The 19104-nt window shown below is 33.8% G+C and overlaps 1 protein-coding gene across 1 annotated transcript; it reads right to left on the bottom strand.

The window, feature by feature from the left end:
• Positions 1-9371: 9371 nt before the first annotated feature.
• LOC128158473 (uncharacterized) lies at positions 9372-19027 on the bottom strand. Its single transcript, XM_052821341.1, has 8 exons — positions 18842-19027; positions 16616-16786; positions 16342-16521; positions 15908-16046; positions 13057-13146; positions 12524-12564; positions 11980-12116; positions 9372-10768 (listed from the first exon to the last, which is right to left on the bottom strand). Exons 1-7 carry the CDS (start codon positions 18851-18853, stop codon positions 12081-12083), a joined length of 669 nt encoding a protein of 222 aa, XP_052677301.1. The 5' UTR covers positions 18854-19027; the 3' UTR covers positions 9372-10768; positions 11980-12080.
• Positions 19028-19104: the final 77 nt, after the last annotated feature.

Here is a 19104-nt window from a genome sequence, read left to right as displayed (position 1 = left end):
ATATTAAAATTTGACAAAGAGCTGCATAGTTATTGTCATATACCATGGTTTCTTAAAAGCCATTTAGCCAGAAGGTGCATGTACACAGAGAAATCTTTTAAGATATATATCTAGACCATATCTAAGAACCTTGTCTACTCTATGCTGACTGTATCTAGGAACCTTGTCTACTCTATACTAACAAAATCTAAGAGCCTTGACTTCACTTTACAAACTATATCTAAGAACCTTGTCTTCACTTTGCAAACTATATCTAAGAACCTTGTACACTCTATGCTGACCATATCTAAGAACCTTGTCTACTCTATACTAACCATATCTAAAAACCTTGACTTCTCTATGCTGACAGTATTTAAGGACATTGTTTACTCTGTACTGGCCATATTTAAGAACCTTGTGTACTCTATGCTGACCATATCCAAGAACCTTGTCTACTCTATACTAACCATATCTAAGAACCTTGCCTTGTTTACTCTATATTGACCATCTCTAAGAACCTTGCCTTCTCTATACTAACCATATCGAGGAAACTTTACTAGATATGGCCAGTACAGAGTAAGCAAGTTTCTTAGATATGGTTAGTACAGAGAAGACAAGGTTCCTTGATTTGGCCAGTACAGAGTAAACAAGGTTCTTATATATAGTCAATAAAGAGTAGACAAGGTTCTTAGATACGGTCAGCATAGAGTAGACAAGGTTCTTAAATATGGCCAGTACAGAGTAAACAAGGTTCTTAGATATGGCCAGTACAGAGTAAACAAGGTTCTTAGATATGACCGATACAGAGTAAACATTGTTCTTAAATGCTGTCAGCATAGAGAAGTCAAGGTTCTTAGATACAGTCAGTATAGAGTAGACAAGGTTCTTAGATATGGTTAGTATGGAGTAGACAAGGTTCTTAGATATGGTTAGTATAGAGTAGACAAGGTTCTTAGATACGGTCAGCGTAGAGTAGACAAGGTTCTCAGATACAGACGGTATTAAGTAGACAAGGTTCTTAGATACAGTCAGCATAGAGTAGACAAGGTTCCTTGATATTGCCAGTACAGAATAAACAAGGTTCTTAGATATGGTCAATACAGAGTAAACAAGGTTCTTAGATATGGTCAATACAGAGTAAACACGGTTCTTAGATATGGTCAGCATTGAGTAAACAAGGTTCTTAGATACAGTCATTATAGAGAATACAAGGTTCTTAGAAATGGTCACTATAGAGTTAACGATGTTCTTAGATATAGTCAGTATAGAGTAGACAAGGTTCTTAGATAGGGTCAGTATAGAGTAGACAAGGTTCCTTGATATGGCCAGTACAGAATAAACAAGGTTCCTTGATATGGTCAATACAGAGTAAACAAGGTTCTAAAATACGGTCAGCAAAGAGAAGTCAAGGTTCTTAAATACAGTCAGCATAGAGTAGACAAGTTTCTTATATACGGTCAGCATAGAGTAAACAATGTTCTTAGATACAGTCAGTATATATAGTAGACAAGGTTCTTAGATAGTGTCAGTATAGAGTAGACAAGGTTCTTACATATGGTCGATACAGAGTAAACAATGTTCTTATATATGGTCAATACAGAGTAAACAAGGTTCTCAGATACAGTCGGTATAGATTAGACAGGGTTCTTAGATATGGTCGATACATAGTAAAAAGGTTCTTAAATACAGTCAGCATAGAAAAGACAAGGTTCTTAGATACAGTCATTATAGAGAAGTCAAGGTTCTTAGATATGGTCGATATAGAGAAGTCAAGGTTCTTAGATACTGTCAGCATAGAGTAAACAAGGTTCTTAGATACAGTCAGTATAGATAAATCAAAGTTCTTTGATATGGTCTCTACGCTATACAAACCATATCTAAGAACCTTGTCTATTCAATACAGAATGGCCGAATCTAAGAACCTTTCACTGTTTATACTGACCATATCTAAGAACTTTGTCTACTCGGTACTAACAATATCTAAGAACCTTGACTTCTCCATACCAATCATATCTAAGAACCTTGTCTACTCTATACTAACCATATCTAAAAACCTTGTCTACTCTATACAGACCATATCACAGAACCTTGACTCCTCTATATTGACCATATCTAAGAACCTTACCTCTCTATACTAACCATATAAAAGAACATTGTGAAAGTATTACAAACCATATCTAAAAGCATTATTTGCTCTATACTGACTGTATCTAGGAACCTTGTCTACTCTTTATTAACAATATCTAAGAACCTTGTCCACTCTGTACTATTAAAAACTAAAAGCATTATTTACTTTACATTGACCATATCTAAAAGACATGTAACAATATTACGAACCATATCTAAGAACCTTGCCTTCTCTATACAAACCATATCTAAAAACCATGTCTACTCTATACGAGCCAAATCTTAGAACCTTGTTTACTTCATATTGACCATATCTATGAACTTTGCCTACTCCATATTGACCATATCTAAGAACCTTGTAATAATATTACGAATCATATCTAAGAACCTCGCCTGCTCTATACTTACCCTATCTAAGAACCTCGTCTACTCTGTACTATCAATATCTAAGAACCTTGTTTACTCTATATTGACCATATCTAAGAACCTTGCCTTCTCTATACTAACCATGTCTACTCTATACAGACAATATCTAAGAACCTTGACTTCTCTATACGAGCCATATCTAAGAACCTTGATTACTACATATTGACCATATCTAAGAACCTTGTAATAATATTACGAATCATTTCTAAGAACCTTGCCTTCCCTTATCTAAGAACCTTGTTGACTCTATATTGACCATATCTAAGAACCTTGCCTTATCTATACAAACCATGTCTACTCTATATTGACCATATCTAAGAACCTTGTAATACTATTACGATTTATATCTAAGAACCTTGCCTTCTCTATACTAACCCTATCTAAGAACCTTATTTACACTATACAGACGATATCTAAGAACCTTGCCTTCTCTATTATAACCATGTCTAATCTATGCAGACAATATCTAAGAACCTTGCCTTCTCTATACGAGCCATATCTAAGAACCTTGATTACTCTATATTGACCATATCTAAGAACCTTGTAATACTATTACGATTTATATCTAAGAACCTTGCCTTCTCTATACTAACCCTATCGAAGAACCTCGTCTACTCTGTACTATCAATATCTAAGAACCTTGTTTACTCTATATTGACCATATCTAAGAACCTTGACTTCTCTATACGAGCCATATCTAAGAACCTTGACTTCTCTATACGAGCCATATTTAAGAACCTTGATTACTACATATTGACCATATCTAAGAACCTTGTAATAATATTAGGAATTATATCTAAGAACCTTGCCTTCCCCATACTTACCCTATCTAAGAACCTCGTCTACTCTGTACTATCAATATCTACTCTATATTGACCATATCTAAGTGCATTGCCTTCTCTATACTAACCATGTCTACTCTATATTGACCATATCTAAGAACCTTGACTTCTCTATACGAGCCATATCTAAGAACCTTGTAATAATATTAGGAATCATATCTAAGAACCATGCCCCTATCTAAGAACCTCGTCTACTCTGTACTATCAATATCTAAGAACCTTGATTACTACATATTGACCATATCTAAGAACCTTGTAATACTATTACGAATCATATCTAAGAACCTTGCCTTCTCTATGCTTACCCTATCTAAAAACCTCATCTACTCTATACAGACGATATCTAAGATCCTTGATTTCCTATATACGAATCATATCTAAGAACCTTGATTACTACATATTGACCATATCTAAGAACCTTGTAATAATATTACGAATCATATCTAAGAACCTTGATTACTACATATTGACCATATCTAAGAACCTTGATTACTACATATTGACCATATCAAAGAACCTTGTAATAATATTACGAATCATTTCTAAGAACATTGCCTTCTCTATACTAACCCTATCTAAGAACCTCGTCTACTCTGTACTATCAATATCTAAGAACCTTGTCTACTCTATGCAGACGATATCTAAGAACCTTGACTTCTCTATACGAGCCATATCTAAGAACCTTGATTACTACATATTGACCATATATAAGAACCTTGTAATACTATTACGAATCATATCTAAGAACCTTGCCTTCCTATACTAACCCTATCTAAGAACCTTGTCTACTCTATACAGACGATATCTAAGAACCTTGTTTACTCTATACGAGCCATATTTAAGAACCTTGATTACTACATTTTGACCATATCTAAGAACCTTGTAATAATATTAGGAAGCATATCTAAGAACCTTGCCTTCCCCATACTTACCCTATCTAAGAACCTCGTCTACTCTGTACTATCAATATCTAAGAACCTTGATTACTACATATTGACCATATCTAAGAACCTTGTAATACTATTACGAATCATATCTAAGAACCTTGCCTTCTCTATGCTTACCCTATCTAAGAACCTCATCCTCTCTATACAGACGATATCTAAGATCCTTGATTTCCTATATACGAGCCATATCTAAGAACCTTGATTACTACATATTGACCATATCTAAGAACCTTGTAATAATATTACGAATCATTTTTAAGAACCTTGCCTTCTCTATACTAACCCTATCCAAGAACCTCGTATACTCTGTACTATCAATATCTAAGAACCTTGTTTACTAAATATTGACCATATCTAAGAACCTTGCCTTCTCTATACTAACCATGTCTACTCTATGCAGACAATATCTAAGAACCTTGACTTCTCTATACGAGCCATATCTAAGAACCTTGATTACTCTATATTGACCATATCTTAGAACCTTGTAATACTTTTACGAATCATATCTAAGAACCTTGCCTTCCCTATACTAACCCTATCTAAGAACCTCGGGCGATATCTAAGAACCTTGACTTCTCTATACAAGCCATATCTAAGAACCTTGATTACTACATATTGACCATATCTAAGAACCTTGTAATACTATTACGAATCATATCTAAGAACCTTGCCTTCCTATACTAACCCTATCTAAGAACCTTGTCTACTCTATACAGACGATATCTAAGAACCTTGTTTACTCTATACGAGCCATATTTAAGAACCTTGATTACTACATTTTGACCATATCTAAGAACCTTGTAATAATATTAGGAAGCATATCTAAGAACCTTGCCTTCCCCATACTTACCCTATCTAAGAACCTCGTCTACTCTGTACTATCAATATCTAAGAACCTTGATTACTACATATTGACCATATCTAAGAACCTTGTAATACTATTACGAATCATATCTAAGAACCTTGCCTTCTCTATGCTTACCCTATCTAAGAACCTCATCCTCTCTATACAGACGATATCTAAGATCCTTGATTTCCTATATACGAGCCATATCTAAGAACCTTGATTACTACATATTGACCATATCTAAGAACCTTGTAATAATATTACGAATCATTTCTAAGAACCTTGCCTTCTCTATACTAACCCTATCCAAGAACCTCGTATACTCTGTACTATCAATATCTAAGAACCTTGTTTACTAAATATTGACCATATCTAAGAACCTTGCCTTCTCTATACTAACCATGTCTACTCTATGCAGACAATATCTAAGAACCTTGACTTCTCTATACGAGCCATATCTAAGAACCTTGATTACTCTATATTGACCATATCTTAGAACCTTGTAATACTTTTACGAATCATATCTAAGAACCTTGCCTTCCCTATACTAACCCTATCTAAGAACCTCGGGCGATATCTAAGAACCTTGACTTCTCTATACAAGCCATATCTAAGAACCTTGATTACTACATATTGACCATATCTAAGAACCTTGTAATACTATTACGAATCATATCTAAGAACCTTGCCTTCCTATACTAACCCTATCTAAGAACCTTGTCTACTCTATACAGACGATATCTAAGAACCTTGTTTACTCTATACGAGCCATATTTAAGAACCTTGATTACTACATTTTGACCATATCTAAGAACCTTGTAATAATATTAGGAAGCATATCTAAGAACCTTGCCTTCCCCATACTTACCCTATCTAAGAACCTCGTCTACTCTGTACTATCAATATCTAAGAACCTTGATTACTACATATTGACCATATCTAAGAACCTTGTAATACTATTACGAATCATATCTAAGAACCTTGCCTTCTCTATGCTTACCCTATCTAAGAACCTCATCCTCTCTATACAGACGATATCTAAGATCCTTGATTTCCTATATACGAGCCATATCTAAGAACCTTGATTACTACATATTGACCATATCTAAGAACCTTGTAATAATATTACGAATCATTTCTAAGAACCTTGCCTTCTCTATACTAACCCTATCCAAGAACCTCGTATACTCTGTACTATCAATATCATAACATAAACCTTTAAAAAAATGAAATAATATTGAAAATTGGAGTCATACATTAACTAGCAGCCCCCTCCCCCCAACAGATTAGGACTTTAATGATTTTGGGAATTTTTTTGTTCATTTTTTTTTTTTTTGAGTTATAGATGTATATATATAATCCTTCCCCCGCTAGGATTTTCATGATTTTGGAAATTAGGGTGTTTTTTTTTTTGGCTTGTCAAGATTTCTGATAAGTCTAGCCCCCATCCCCCCCCTTTTAATTTGCTTCTGACGTCATTGACTTTATACAAAGATGCTTGAAACTTGGTTGATACTGGACTAGTAACTAATGTTTCCATAGAAAAAAATCTATTCTAAAAAACCTAATACAACAGCAGTTGAAACAATTCATTGCAGACTTTAGCTCATCAAAACAACATTTAATTGTTTAACACTAGCTAGATCTTCAAATCCTATTCAAGATCTTTAAAGAAGCAACATATTATGCATATTTTACCTTGCATACAAGAAATGCCACATATAGTCTCTGAGAATACTATGATGCATAAGAAAAGACCTCATGTTTAAGACAGAGACATCACCACCATCAAAGAACAAGATGTTTGTGCAGGAGGTACACTTCTTACAAAAAACTGAAGTAAAGAACACAAAATTATGGTTAAATATTGCTTGCTACACAAATTTCCATAACTACATATATTCACTATCATCTTCTTTAAATAAGCTTAACAACAATTGTTTGCCTTTAATGTACATAGAGAGTTGTTAGTTACATATACTTGTGATGTAGTGTAAGCATTAATTTTAATTAGTGAGTTTGTGCAATATGCCAGTACTGCTCATCAGGACAAAACTGTATATGAACTTATTTCTTTCCAATGTAACGGGATGGGAGAAATAATGACGGACCAGCCCCGGTTTTGAAACCAGGCCCCCTGAATCTCTAGTCAGGTGCTCTACCAACTGAGCTATCTGGCGCCGGTATTCGAACCGGTCTAACCGTCACATTCCTCCCCCCTTAAATGATCTTCTTCCCTGAAGATCACCCCAGGCTCTTCCCCTGGCAGGGGTTCACCTGTCAGTTCCAGGGGTTGGTCACGGCACCAAATGTAACGAGATGGGAGAAATAATGACGGACCAGACAGGGTTTCGAACCCGGGCCCCCTGAATCTCTAGTCAGGTGCTCTACCAACTGAGCTATCTGGCGCCGGTATTCGAACCGGTCTGACCGTCACACTAAAAACAAAAAATAAAGATGAGAATAAATTTACAACTAATATCTCACAAGATTTTGTCAATTAAAAAATCAGATCGTTTACATGCATGATTTGAACATAGTTTATAAATACTAGCTTGCAATATTATCTAGAAGAAGTATCTAGAATATCTTAACAAATAAAGGGAGTAATTAATATATAAACATTCCTACCTGACACTTCATATACTTGATATTTGCAAAAAAGTGGCATTGGTTGATTCCCTTGAAGGCTACATTCTGCTTCCAGTTGGCTGCCACAATCACTACAGATATCACTTTCAAATGGAAGAAATTTTAGAACTCCATCTTCCTTGATGCAATATGCCACAGGATCTAAAAATGTGGCTTGGAGAGCAACATCGAGCCTAAATTGTATGGATCTTTTTGAGAGAGTATGGTAGATAAAAGTCTTAGTAGAGGTCTCATCTACCATACCTCTCATGAGTTTCAGTACAATATCAGGTACTGTGTCTGTAGAGGCCTTTTCTATGTAGGAATGGATGTGGTTGGTATGGCAGCAATGTACCTTTTGACAAGTAAAACACTGAAGCTTCCTAGCGAAGACTGTGACAACTCCTGGCATTATCCCACATAAAACTAGGCAATAGTCATCTCCAAATGGCAATTCCACAAGATCTGCATTCTATTGTGAAATGAGATTATCTTAAACATAATAAAAAGGAAAACGATCTAGAACCAATCACTAGGATAAGATAAAATTGTTTCATTGTATCCATTATTCATTATTATATGCTCATGTAAATAACATGAATTTGATTATCAATAAGCATTTCTTAGATACACTACACCGGTACTATTAAACTCTGAAGGTTTAAACCATGCCCTCCAGCCAGATAGATCAAAACAACACTGTGAACAGCTAACATATTTTTATTGGATGATGGTACTATGTACATGTATCAAAAAATGATGACTACATGTTTACTGCCAAACTTCTGTGTGTAAGATTCACTGTTATTATGATACGCATCATGCAATAAAAATTCACAATATAACGGTTAACCATGCAATAAAATTGTACATTCGGTTGAGGGTATATCATTGAAAATTTCACCCCTCAAAAACCTTGGTTTTCTTGGAGTGAAAACTTTCAGTCATGTGCTCAACTACATGAAGTACAAAAAAAATATTGTTATAATATCAATTCCCAACTTTGTTAACTTCTTTCATTATGTAAAGAACACTTCTCAAGCATAAATTCCTTAGATCTGTGTTCACTTCTTATGTTAGATATTGTTTGTATTATGTTTATAAGTTTTGAAAAATTTATTTCCTACGAAAAATATAATTTGTGTAACACAACAAATAAACTATAGTTTATGCCTTGCCAGGTATTATTAGTTTCAAGTTCATTTCATAAGGAGTATTCTATTAAAGCAATTTAATTTTTAAAATGAAAATATTTCATTTGATTCAAATTGTATGAGAATGGAAACAGCTTATATCAAGGTACAATTGCCAACTGGCCAATCCATATAAGTCGATACATGTAAATGTATATATATACATGTACAGGTATATTCAATAAAATGTAGCAGATCAGTGCTGTATAGGTTTTTATCAGTACTTCGCGTTGTGTTTATTTTTGTTTTGAGACTGAATTTGACCTCTACATTAAGAATTAAACTTACTAAATTATAGATAAGGTATGAAAACGACTTTACTCTCAATATAGATAAACCAGATATAATAAGCAAAACTCAAAGTAAATGAAAACCAAGATTAACAACCCTTTATAAATTTATTATTATATTAACAAAATAGGTACACAAGTCAATATCAAGTACTTAAAATCCCCAACCCTAAAACCAAACTTTAACAGGGACCTCAAAGAGACAGAAGAGACGGGGACTCAGGAGAAAAGAAGCTAGCGAAACCAGCTGTCTCCCTCTCCCTCTCTGCTTGGAGAAAAGTAGCTAGCGAAACCAGCCGTCTCCCTCCCCCTCTCTGCTTGGAGAAAGTAGCTAGCGAAACCAGCCGTCTCCCTCCCCCTCTCTGCATGGAGAAAAGTAGCTAGCGAAACCAGCCGTCTCCCTCCCCCTCTCTGCTTGGAGAAAAGTAGCTAGCGAAACCAGCCGTCCCCCTCCCCCTCTCTGCTTGGAGAAAAGTAGCTAGCGAAACCAGCCGTCTCCCTCCCCCTCTCTGCTTGGAGAAAAGTAGCTAGCGAAACCAGCCGTCTCCCTACCCCTCTCTGCTTGGAGAAAAGTAGCTAGCGAAACCAGCCTTCTCCCTCCCCCTCTCTGCTTGGAGAAAAGTAGCTAGCGAAACCAGCCGTCTCCCTCCCCCTCTCTGCTTGGAGAAAAGTAGCTAGCGAAACCAGCCGTCTCCCTACCCCTCTCTGCTTGGAGAAAAGTAGCTAGCGAAACCAGCCGTCTCCCTCCCCCTCTCTGCTTGGAGAAAAGTAGCTAGCGAAACCAGCCGTCTCCCTCCCCCTCTCTGCTTGGAGAAAAGTAGCTAGCGAAATCAGCCGTCTCCCTCCCCCTCTCTGCTTGGAGAAAAGTAGCTAGCGAAACCAGCCGTCTCCCTCTTCAAATAAGGACTTACACTGGTTTATATACGGAAAAGAGAACAAAGACAACTGTCATTAAAGTTATTGGCGTTCGTATAAAGTGGGCGTTACCAAAGTAATGGAATAAAATCACATCGGGATCGGAATACTTATAATAATAAATAGAAATGAAATCCCGATCTACCACATTCCTCCCCCTTTAAAGACAAATGCTATGCATTTGACTAAAATTGAGTGGTGCATTTCAATCAAATTCCCTTTAAAAAACATACATTATACAAAATATAAGCAAAACATAATCAGGTGAATATGTCACATTGCTAAGTTCATTTCACAGCACCAGTCTCCATGGTCCTCAGCAATCACTAATTGGAACACATTCCGGGATATAATACTATGGGTACAACACAACATTTACACACGATTATCACAAACTTCACGGATTCCAGAATGAACACAGTGGATACCGGTATAACATCGGATATTATGAAGACGATCAGACACTTGAAATATATGGAGTTGAATGTATCAGGTTCCAGTCCATTTCCAAATCTCACTTTGGTCAACCTGGTGTCTGGATAAATTGCAATAAAACTGGTGAATAAGTGGTCTGAAAAATCAAGAAAAATTATTAATAAACATGTCATAAATATCATAACTGAATCCATATATCAAATCATCACACAGAACACAGAACTTTACAGTACATTAAAGTATTATGTTTACACAGTTATTAACAGGCATACTATCCCAGTTTTGTCAACAAGATCGACAGAGGACAGTTACTGTTAGACTAACCTACTAGTTTTACGTGTGTTTAATAACCTATCAAATTTTACAAAAAATCTAATTAAGTTTATAAGCCACAAAAATAAACAAATCAACGAACACGTAAATGATAACTAAGTTTATAATGACATAATATGCTACACCGCTCTAACTTTCAACTGGCATTGTTATATCAAAACACATTTAGCCAATTCCCTTCGGATGCTCGGGTCGGCAGTAAGGGTACAATACTGGGTCGACGGGCTTGTACATAGAAGTAATACCCACGAACGACAACTGTAATGGAAGAACTGCGAACGCTAACGCCCGTTTCCCGCCTACATTTTACATCCAAATATTTCGGAATTTCTGACAGATATTCAAAAACTAAGTTTTCTACTAAAAAGTATAATCAAATCCTAATCAATTTATATCAAAATAAAATTTGTAATCAAATTAATTTTCTTTAAACAAGTTTTGCTAATGCGGGGTCTCAAAAAAATTTCATTGTAACCGGTCTTTATGAGTGAGGAAAATATTTTTTAGCGGCCAATATGTGCATAAAAACTTAATTAACATATTTACCATATATATTAAAGTAAAATTTTATTTTAATTCATATCTGTTTATTATTTTTCGAAAGTTTATAAAGCAAAATTCTTTTTTTGAAATGTATTTCGGTCTGTAGACATATGTTCCCCCCCGTGAAACAACAAACCCTTTGGTAAAAATATGCTAAATAACAATAATTAAATCCCCTCAAAAGGAATTTTTGTTTCACACGGGGGGGGGGGGGGGGAAAGATGTTTTAAAAAACATTTCCGTTTTCCGTTATTTTCTATTATGAAATGAGCTATTTTAACCCAAAATACAAAGTTATCTCTCTTTGTTTGACCAAATCATTTATATTCAATGAAAATATACATAAATGTTTACATTATAATGAAAAAATAAGTTTGATTAGACAACTTTCAAAAAATGACTTTTAGTTAGGCGGCTAGACAATGCTATCGTTCGCAGTCCTTTCACCGCTAAGAGAAGAAATAACTTTACCAGGAGGAACAGTTCTTCCATCAAGCTTCCATTCCAGGACAGATTTCGCCATGTGCTCGTTCTCTCTCTTTTCTGGTAAATCTGCATGGATGCATGAATTCTCAAACCCACAAATCCATTACAAAGAAAAGCGACAGCTAAAGAAATAAAAAAAACCCACAATACAATAGAAACTAACAACAAAAGAATTCAGCCAAGTCCGAATCACTGAATAGGGCTCTCAAAGTGAGTAGCACGTGCCACTGACCATTGTAGTACAAACCCTATCCTGGTCACGGTTCACCAAATAATGTAGCAGGTCAGTGCCGTATAGGTTTTTATCAGTACTTCGCGTTGTGTTTATTTTTGTTTTGAGACTGAATTTGACCTCTACATTGAGAATTAAACTTACTAAATTATAGATAAGGTATTAAAACGACTTTACTCTCAATATAGATAAACCAGAACTCAAAGTAAATGAAAACCAAGATTAACTCAAAATAATGAATACATGCATGCATTCACAAAAGAAACAGATCAATTTTCTTGAAGTTTACATTAATACCTCTTTCAGTCCCTCTGTCTCTTTTTTGCCATATGAATGCTCTGAAAATAAATTCTAAATTTAAATCTAATGGACATTTTGTCAAGATTTTGTTGGAAAAAAACTATCATCTACTGTAAATTCCTTATTAAATGCAAGGAATATATCAACATGTAATTTCACGAGAAGCATCACTCGCAAAATAAGATTAGTTGCTTTTATTGATATGGCGCTGAAATCCATGTCAATTCTGATCACCCGTCCACTCGCAAATTCTCACATTACATTTACATTCTCATAATGAAAGATCTAACAGAAATAAAGATAAACAAAATAGTATACAGTAATACATGCTTATAATGAAGTGCCAGAGAGGGAGGATTTTGCTTTGTTACAAGCGTGATTCATTATATCCATTCAGTTCACAATATACATGTATATTAAACTCAAGAGGAATTAAAATCACTTTCCTGTATGCATCAATTCATTACCTGCATGTTTTACTATGTGTTTAAGAGAAAGTGTCAATCAGTTTCACTGAAAAGGATACTGACCTGAGAAGTACACATCCGGGGAAATATCATCAAATTCATCAGTGAACTTCTCAACCACTCTAACATGTATACATTTCGTTTCTGAGAAGTCTGAAATTTAAAAAATGAAGCGTTTCAATCAGGTACAAACTTCTATTATATATCACTTGATATTATTAAAACAGTTTCTTAAACAAGATGGTGCAAATCTTAATGCCAGTATAAAACAATATATATTAAATACACAAAAAATATAAATGTACATGTACATGCATTTGCAATGCCCAGAGATATGTAATAAATTAACAATTGAAGTTATGATTTAAATTAATTTTTTCATTACCTCCAAACTTCTATCCTTTAAATTAAGATATACATTGTAAATGTTCTCAATTGTTTAGAAGATATCAAATAAAAAAAATAAATACGTGTAAATAAAAAAAAATGAGAGTTTTCAAATAATGTGTACCAAATGGAACTGCAAAAGATTGATGAGTCAAAACAATCTTTGAGGTCTACCAAGATTGCATTTTCGCTAGCCAAGGGTTTCTGATCCGCACAGCTACTCACCAACAATTGGCATATCGTGCTTTCAAAAGTCGAAACTTTTTTGTCACATGATCTAATCAGTATGAAACATTGTTAATTAACATAGGTCGCAGGTTTGCTGTCTTCACAATAGAATTTACAGTAATGTGTTGACCGTCAATGAGTCATAGCAAACCCAAACATTTTTTTTTTCTAAAATGACAAATGATCTTTAAAAACATAAAAGGAAATATTTAAAAAAGCTTATATGCAGTTAATCTAAACATTTTTAATTATCAAGTTGTAACAATTTAAAGGGGTGATCGAAATACAGTGTTACATTTTGTTTAATAAGGTATGATTGTGCGTTGAAACTCTTCTATTTAAAATCATTTTTTTTAGCTTCACTTCTTTTACAATTATAACTTCTGTATTTTCAACCACCGATCTATTAGAATTCATTTGACTTTAGCTAATCATCGTATACGATTACAAACATACAAACTATGACAATAGTTGTATAGTAATTAATTTTGCATTTATTGACTCAGAGTTTCATGGAAAGAAAAAATAGCCATTGTTCTTCTCTTCACATTACTTTACATTATATATAATTGCATATGCGCATTCGATAAAATCAGTATAATGTCTAATTAATTAAAATTTATATGTTCTAATGATGAGTAAAGAAGCTAGTCTAGTCAATCTAAGCATTTGTATTTTTTATTTCTCAGACTTAAGAGAATGATGATATCGGGCTAACGTTATAATGAAAATAAAAGGTTTTGCGAAATCTTTTAAATCTTTAAAGTTGTTTTGCAAAAAATTGGCTGAGAACACCTATTGATAATTTTCTATGAATTGATTCAACATTATCTCTTCTGTTATTGTGCTGATAAAAATTAAGTTTGTCTAAATAGTTTAAAACCTAGAATTATTGTTCTAAAATGCGATTCCCGATTAAGATATGCAATTTACTATTTATTTTATTGAAATGGCAATGCTTGATTTAATCAGCGACACCGTGTTGAAACACGATACATAATAACCACGCAGACGAATCTCAAATAAATTTTAGAAATCAAATTTTAAATACCTATGGATCACGCTGACAAATTTTCAGGGTAGGTTTTCTCGCAAGCAGTAAACCCGCAATCTACCTTAAAACACAGATGTTTTGCATTTTTTTTATTGGGCGAACGGTTTCAGTAATCCCAAATCAAAATCCAGGAGAAAATCTTGCCTTTTTGTCCGTGCAATGCAATGACAGCATATTTGCTCTGGCTGATTTATGCCAAGAGTTTTTCAGGAGTGGTGCAGATCAGAAACCCTTAGCTAGCGAGGATGCCAAGATTGTAGCTGCATTACAAAATGAATTGCTGAAGAGATATACATGTACTCTATAACATACTTCTAACATATTAATACATGTATATGGATTCATGATTTTTGCATTATCTGGTCAGTAGAAATAAATACATGTACAGTATTACATTTGCAACAGAAATCTAAAACAAACAGACAGGGATAGGGTAATCATAATCAGTAATCGTAATCAGCTGTAATCGATTACAGGTTGCTGAGTAATCATGAGTAATCAGTAATCATCCATTTTTCTGATTACAAGTAATCGTAATTTAATCGATTACTCTGTGAAAAAGTCCTGTAATCATGATTAATTTTTGATTACTTTTATGATTACAATGGCAAAATTCAATAGGTTGAAATCATTATTCATTGGATCTTATATTTTGTGAATAAGGTTCAGTCTTAAAGTTGGCCAGTATTCCTTTATTGCCCTTGGGCATGTTTAAATTCATGTCCAGTCACGATAGAATGAGTTTGCTTTTCAACAGTCCTTGCTTTTAAGCGCATTAGAAAACAGTTCACATACTGTGCTTATTTAATTTCTGATCTTCAGACCAGATAGATGCAGGCTAAATGACTCTACATTTCAAATGTTAATGATGATAAAATGCAATGAAAAGGCTTGTAAATAATGCTACAAATTACACTGATACCAGAATAAAGAGTCCTGTAATAAAATGCACTGTTTTTTTAAATGAAACATTTAAACTATGAAAAAACTGAATAACAAATAATGTTATCTAAAGTAATCACAAGTAATCATGATTACAATGAGGAAAAGTAATCTAATGTAATCGATTACTTTAAAAAATGGATGTAATTAGCCTGTAATAGATTACTTTTAAAACCCAAAGTAACTGTAATTTAATAGATTACTTTTGAAAGTAATCGACCCCATCCCTGCAAACAGATCATCCAATAACAGAATAGGTATTAAATCCAATTAGATAATACTTAAAAGTACAACATATTTAACCTTCATATGAAGTAAGTAGATTTGCAGACAATGCATCCACATATTCTGCATGCAGTGGATTACAGGAGCAGAAGCAAATCCATCGAGTGTCTCCTTCAAATTTGACTGCTTTCCTTCTCACAGTTTGTATCTGATGCTTCTGAAAAATCAAATCTTTATTATCAAATTCTCAAATTTATGGGCAGATTTCAAAATTACTTTCCATATATATATATATATATGGTGGCTTATTTCTGTCATGCTGACATCAATATCACAAGTCCACATAAAGATCTGACAAATCAACATAAACATATATTGTATGACAAGTGGATGCATAAAAATGTCTTGGACATACATATATTTTTTGATAAAGTAAATACAGAAAATCAGTATCATCTGCAGGTTTTCCAAAGTGAAAATATATCTGTAAATGCAAGAATATTAATGCATACCTGAAGTTCCTTTCTTGTTTCATCAAAATCAGCCAGAGCAAATACAGTCATGCTGCCATTGCACGGACAAAAATACTGTGATTCAACAATTCCAAGACAATAAAGTTTGAAATTGTTCTCAATAGGAATACTGCAGGATGCTGCAGAAACTTCTTCCATGGTCGGAGGAACTTCATTTGGCTTAAAAATATTTAAGAAACAACTAATAATGTAAATGTAATGCAAAATTCACCTGTTTTTTTTTTAATTTCAATCTAATTAGAGAAAAAATTACCACGTCTAACTCTTCATTGAATATGGACAATGGAGCTGATTTCTTGACAAATTTAGCAGAACTGCTTGCAGCACAAACATTACTTTTCCTCCTTAACTTTGGTGGTATCTTACTCAAGTCATATTTTAGAAATCCTGGTGCTTGCACTTTATTAAGGGCAAGTGATGGTTTCTGCAAAAAAAAAAGAAAAAAAAAAATATATATATATTTATAGATTATTATATGGCAATTTTTATATCGTATCCTATATTAGCCCGATGTCGCGGCATATCACCCCGAGAGCCGTCAGACTATATATATAAAAATTGCCACATTATGATTTTTATATCATATACTTATAGAAAATATAAAAGAATCAATAAAAATATCATGTGATGAATGATTTTTGTTAACAAATCGCTCCGTGTCTATATATTCCATCTCTGATAAACTTCCATGAAATTTTGCGCCAGCTGTTTGTATACTAGGTTGACGTCGACGTAACTTTTTGACTTCATACTCGTAGATCGGAGTTGAACGAAGCATATCGAACTCTACGTCATAATAGCCGATATTATATTATCTTATTTCACATCCCTAGGCGAATTTTCGGTTTATATCGCACAGGGTGGAAAAGGGTATATTTTCCATAAGTATACGATATAAATCTTATATCACAGCCCTGAGGTTTATATCACACACCTAGGCGAATTTCTTATTTATATCAACATCACAAGCGAGAATCAAAGTTCACGCTTTCGGCTGTTACCGTGGCTCTTCCATTAATTTGAACTTACCCTTAGGATAAAACAGAAATTTTGACCTATAAATTACATTTGCAGACAAGGCAAGAAGTTAAAAAATGTAAATATAAGCATTAAATCATTATTTTTTGAAAGATATAGTCTCATAACTCCAGCGGTGTGTGCATACAAATTTTCATAACGCGCTAGCGCGCGTTACTCAATTTGTATGCACACACCGGCGCAGTTATGAGACTATATCTTTCAAAAACTAATGATTCAATGCTTAAATATTTACATTCCACGTATATTTTGCATGTAAAGCTACTGCAGATATAGCACCATAACGCAGAAAGGGTACTAAAAGGTTAAATGACGAGTTTTAACTGTGACGTCACAAACGTTGAACGCTGATAAATACAACGTCACAAGCGAAAATCAAAGATCACGCTTGTGGCTGTTACAGTGGCTCTTCCATTAATTTGAACTTACCCATAGGATAATACAGTAATTTTGAGGTATAATTCCCATTTGCGTACAAGACAAGAAGGTAAAAAAATGTAAATATAAGCATTGAATCCTTATTTTTTGAAAGATATAGTCTCATAGCTGCAACGGTGTGTGCAAACAAATTTTCATAACGCGCTAACGCGCGTTATTCAATTTGTATGCACACACCGTTGCAGTTATGAGACTATATCTTTCAAAAAATAAGGATTCAATACTTAAATATATATATATATATATATATATATATATATATATATATATATATATATATATATATATATATATATATATATATATATATATATATATATATATATATATATTTATAACACCTCGCCTCTTATGGACTTCACAGAACCCACAAATTTCTGTAAACAGTCGGTAACAAATCTAATGAGTTAATAATATCACGTTTAGCTCAATATGCGGTGGATATCACTCATGTAATAAAGTTATAAAGTTTTGATATTCCACTGTTCCACTGTGTATTCTTACGCCACATGATGTCATAATTAAACATTACGTAGTTTCAGGCGGATGATTGACGTAGAATGAGAAAGTAGAATGAGAAAGTAACAAAATAATTCAGTTGGAAAGTGTAGAGTGTTGTAAATATGAAGCATTTAATGCTCTTTTAATTTTTTTTAATAAACTGATAAAAATATGCTCGAAAATGAATGCTTAAAGTTGTTTACATCTTGTAGTAAATGTGTTGTGCGGTTCACAATTAAAATTTTATAGAAAAGATTGTGGTTTAACAAAATACATGGTAAAACATTTGATTGACACACACGCAGGCACACAAACACACATATATATCTATAGACACACACACACACACACACACACAATCCTCCCTTTGTAAATTACGATTTCAATCTGTATTCGGCATTGATGTTTACTCCAAAAATTACAGAATAAAAATACTTTCAAGTCAATTAGAGGTTGTGGAATATATTGTTCTATTGTTGTTTATTCTTTCTGTTTTTCTTACCTTTCTTGACATAAGGCAATGATTCTGTTTTCACACAGTTTTAATCAACGGATTTTTAGCTCCTTGTCAGATCTGGAGGATTTGAACGTACCACCATTAGCCAATGAGAGTTCGCTTAACAAAATATGGTTAGTAGGCAACCAATCAGATCAAGGTCCATATCGAGGTTCTTAGATCCAATAATACGTTACTATTATACCTCCAAGCACATGAGGTATAATAGTAACGTATTATTGGATCTAAGAACCTCGATATGGACCTTG

Source organism: Crassostrea angulata, chromosome 8, assembly GCF_025612915.1.
Source record: "Crassostrea angulata isolate pt1a10 chromosome 8, ASM2561291v2, whole genome shotgun sequence".
Classification (NCBI taxonomy): Eukaryota; Metazoa; Mollusca; class Bivalvia; order Ostreida; family Ostreidae; genus Magallana; species Magallana angulata.
This window is presented reverse-complemented; position numbering and strand designations above follow the sequence as displayed.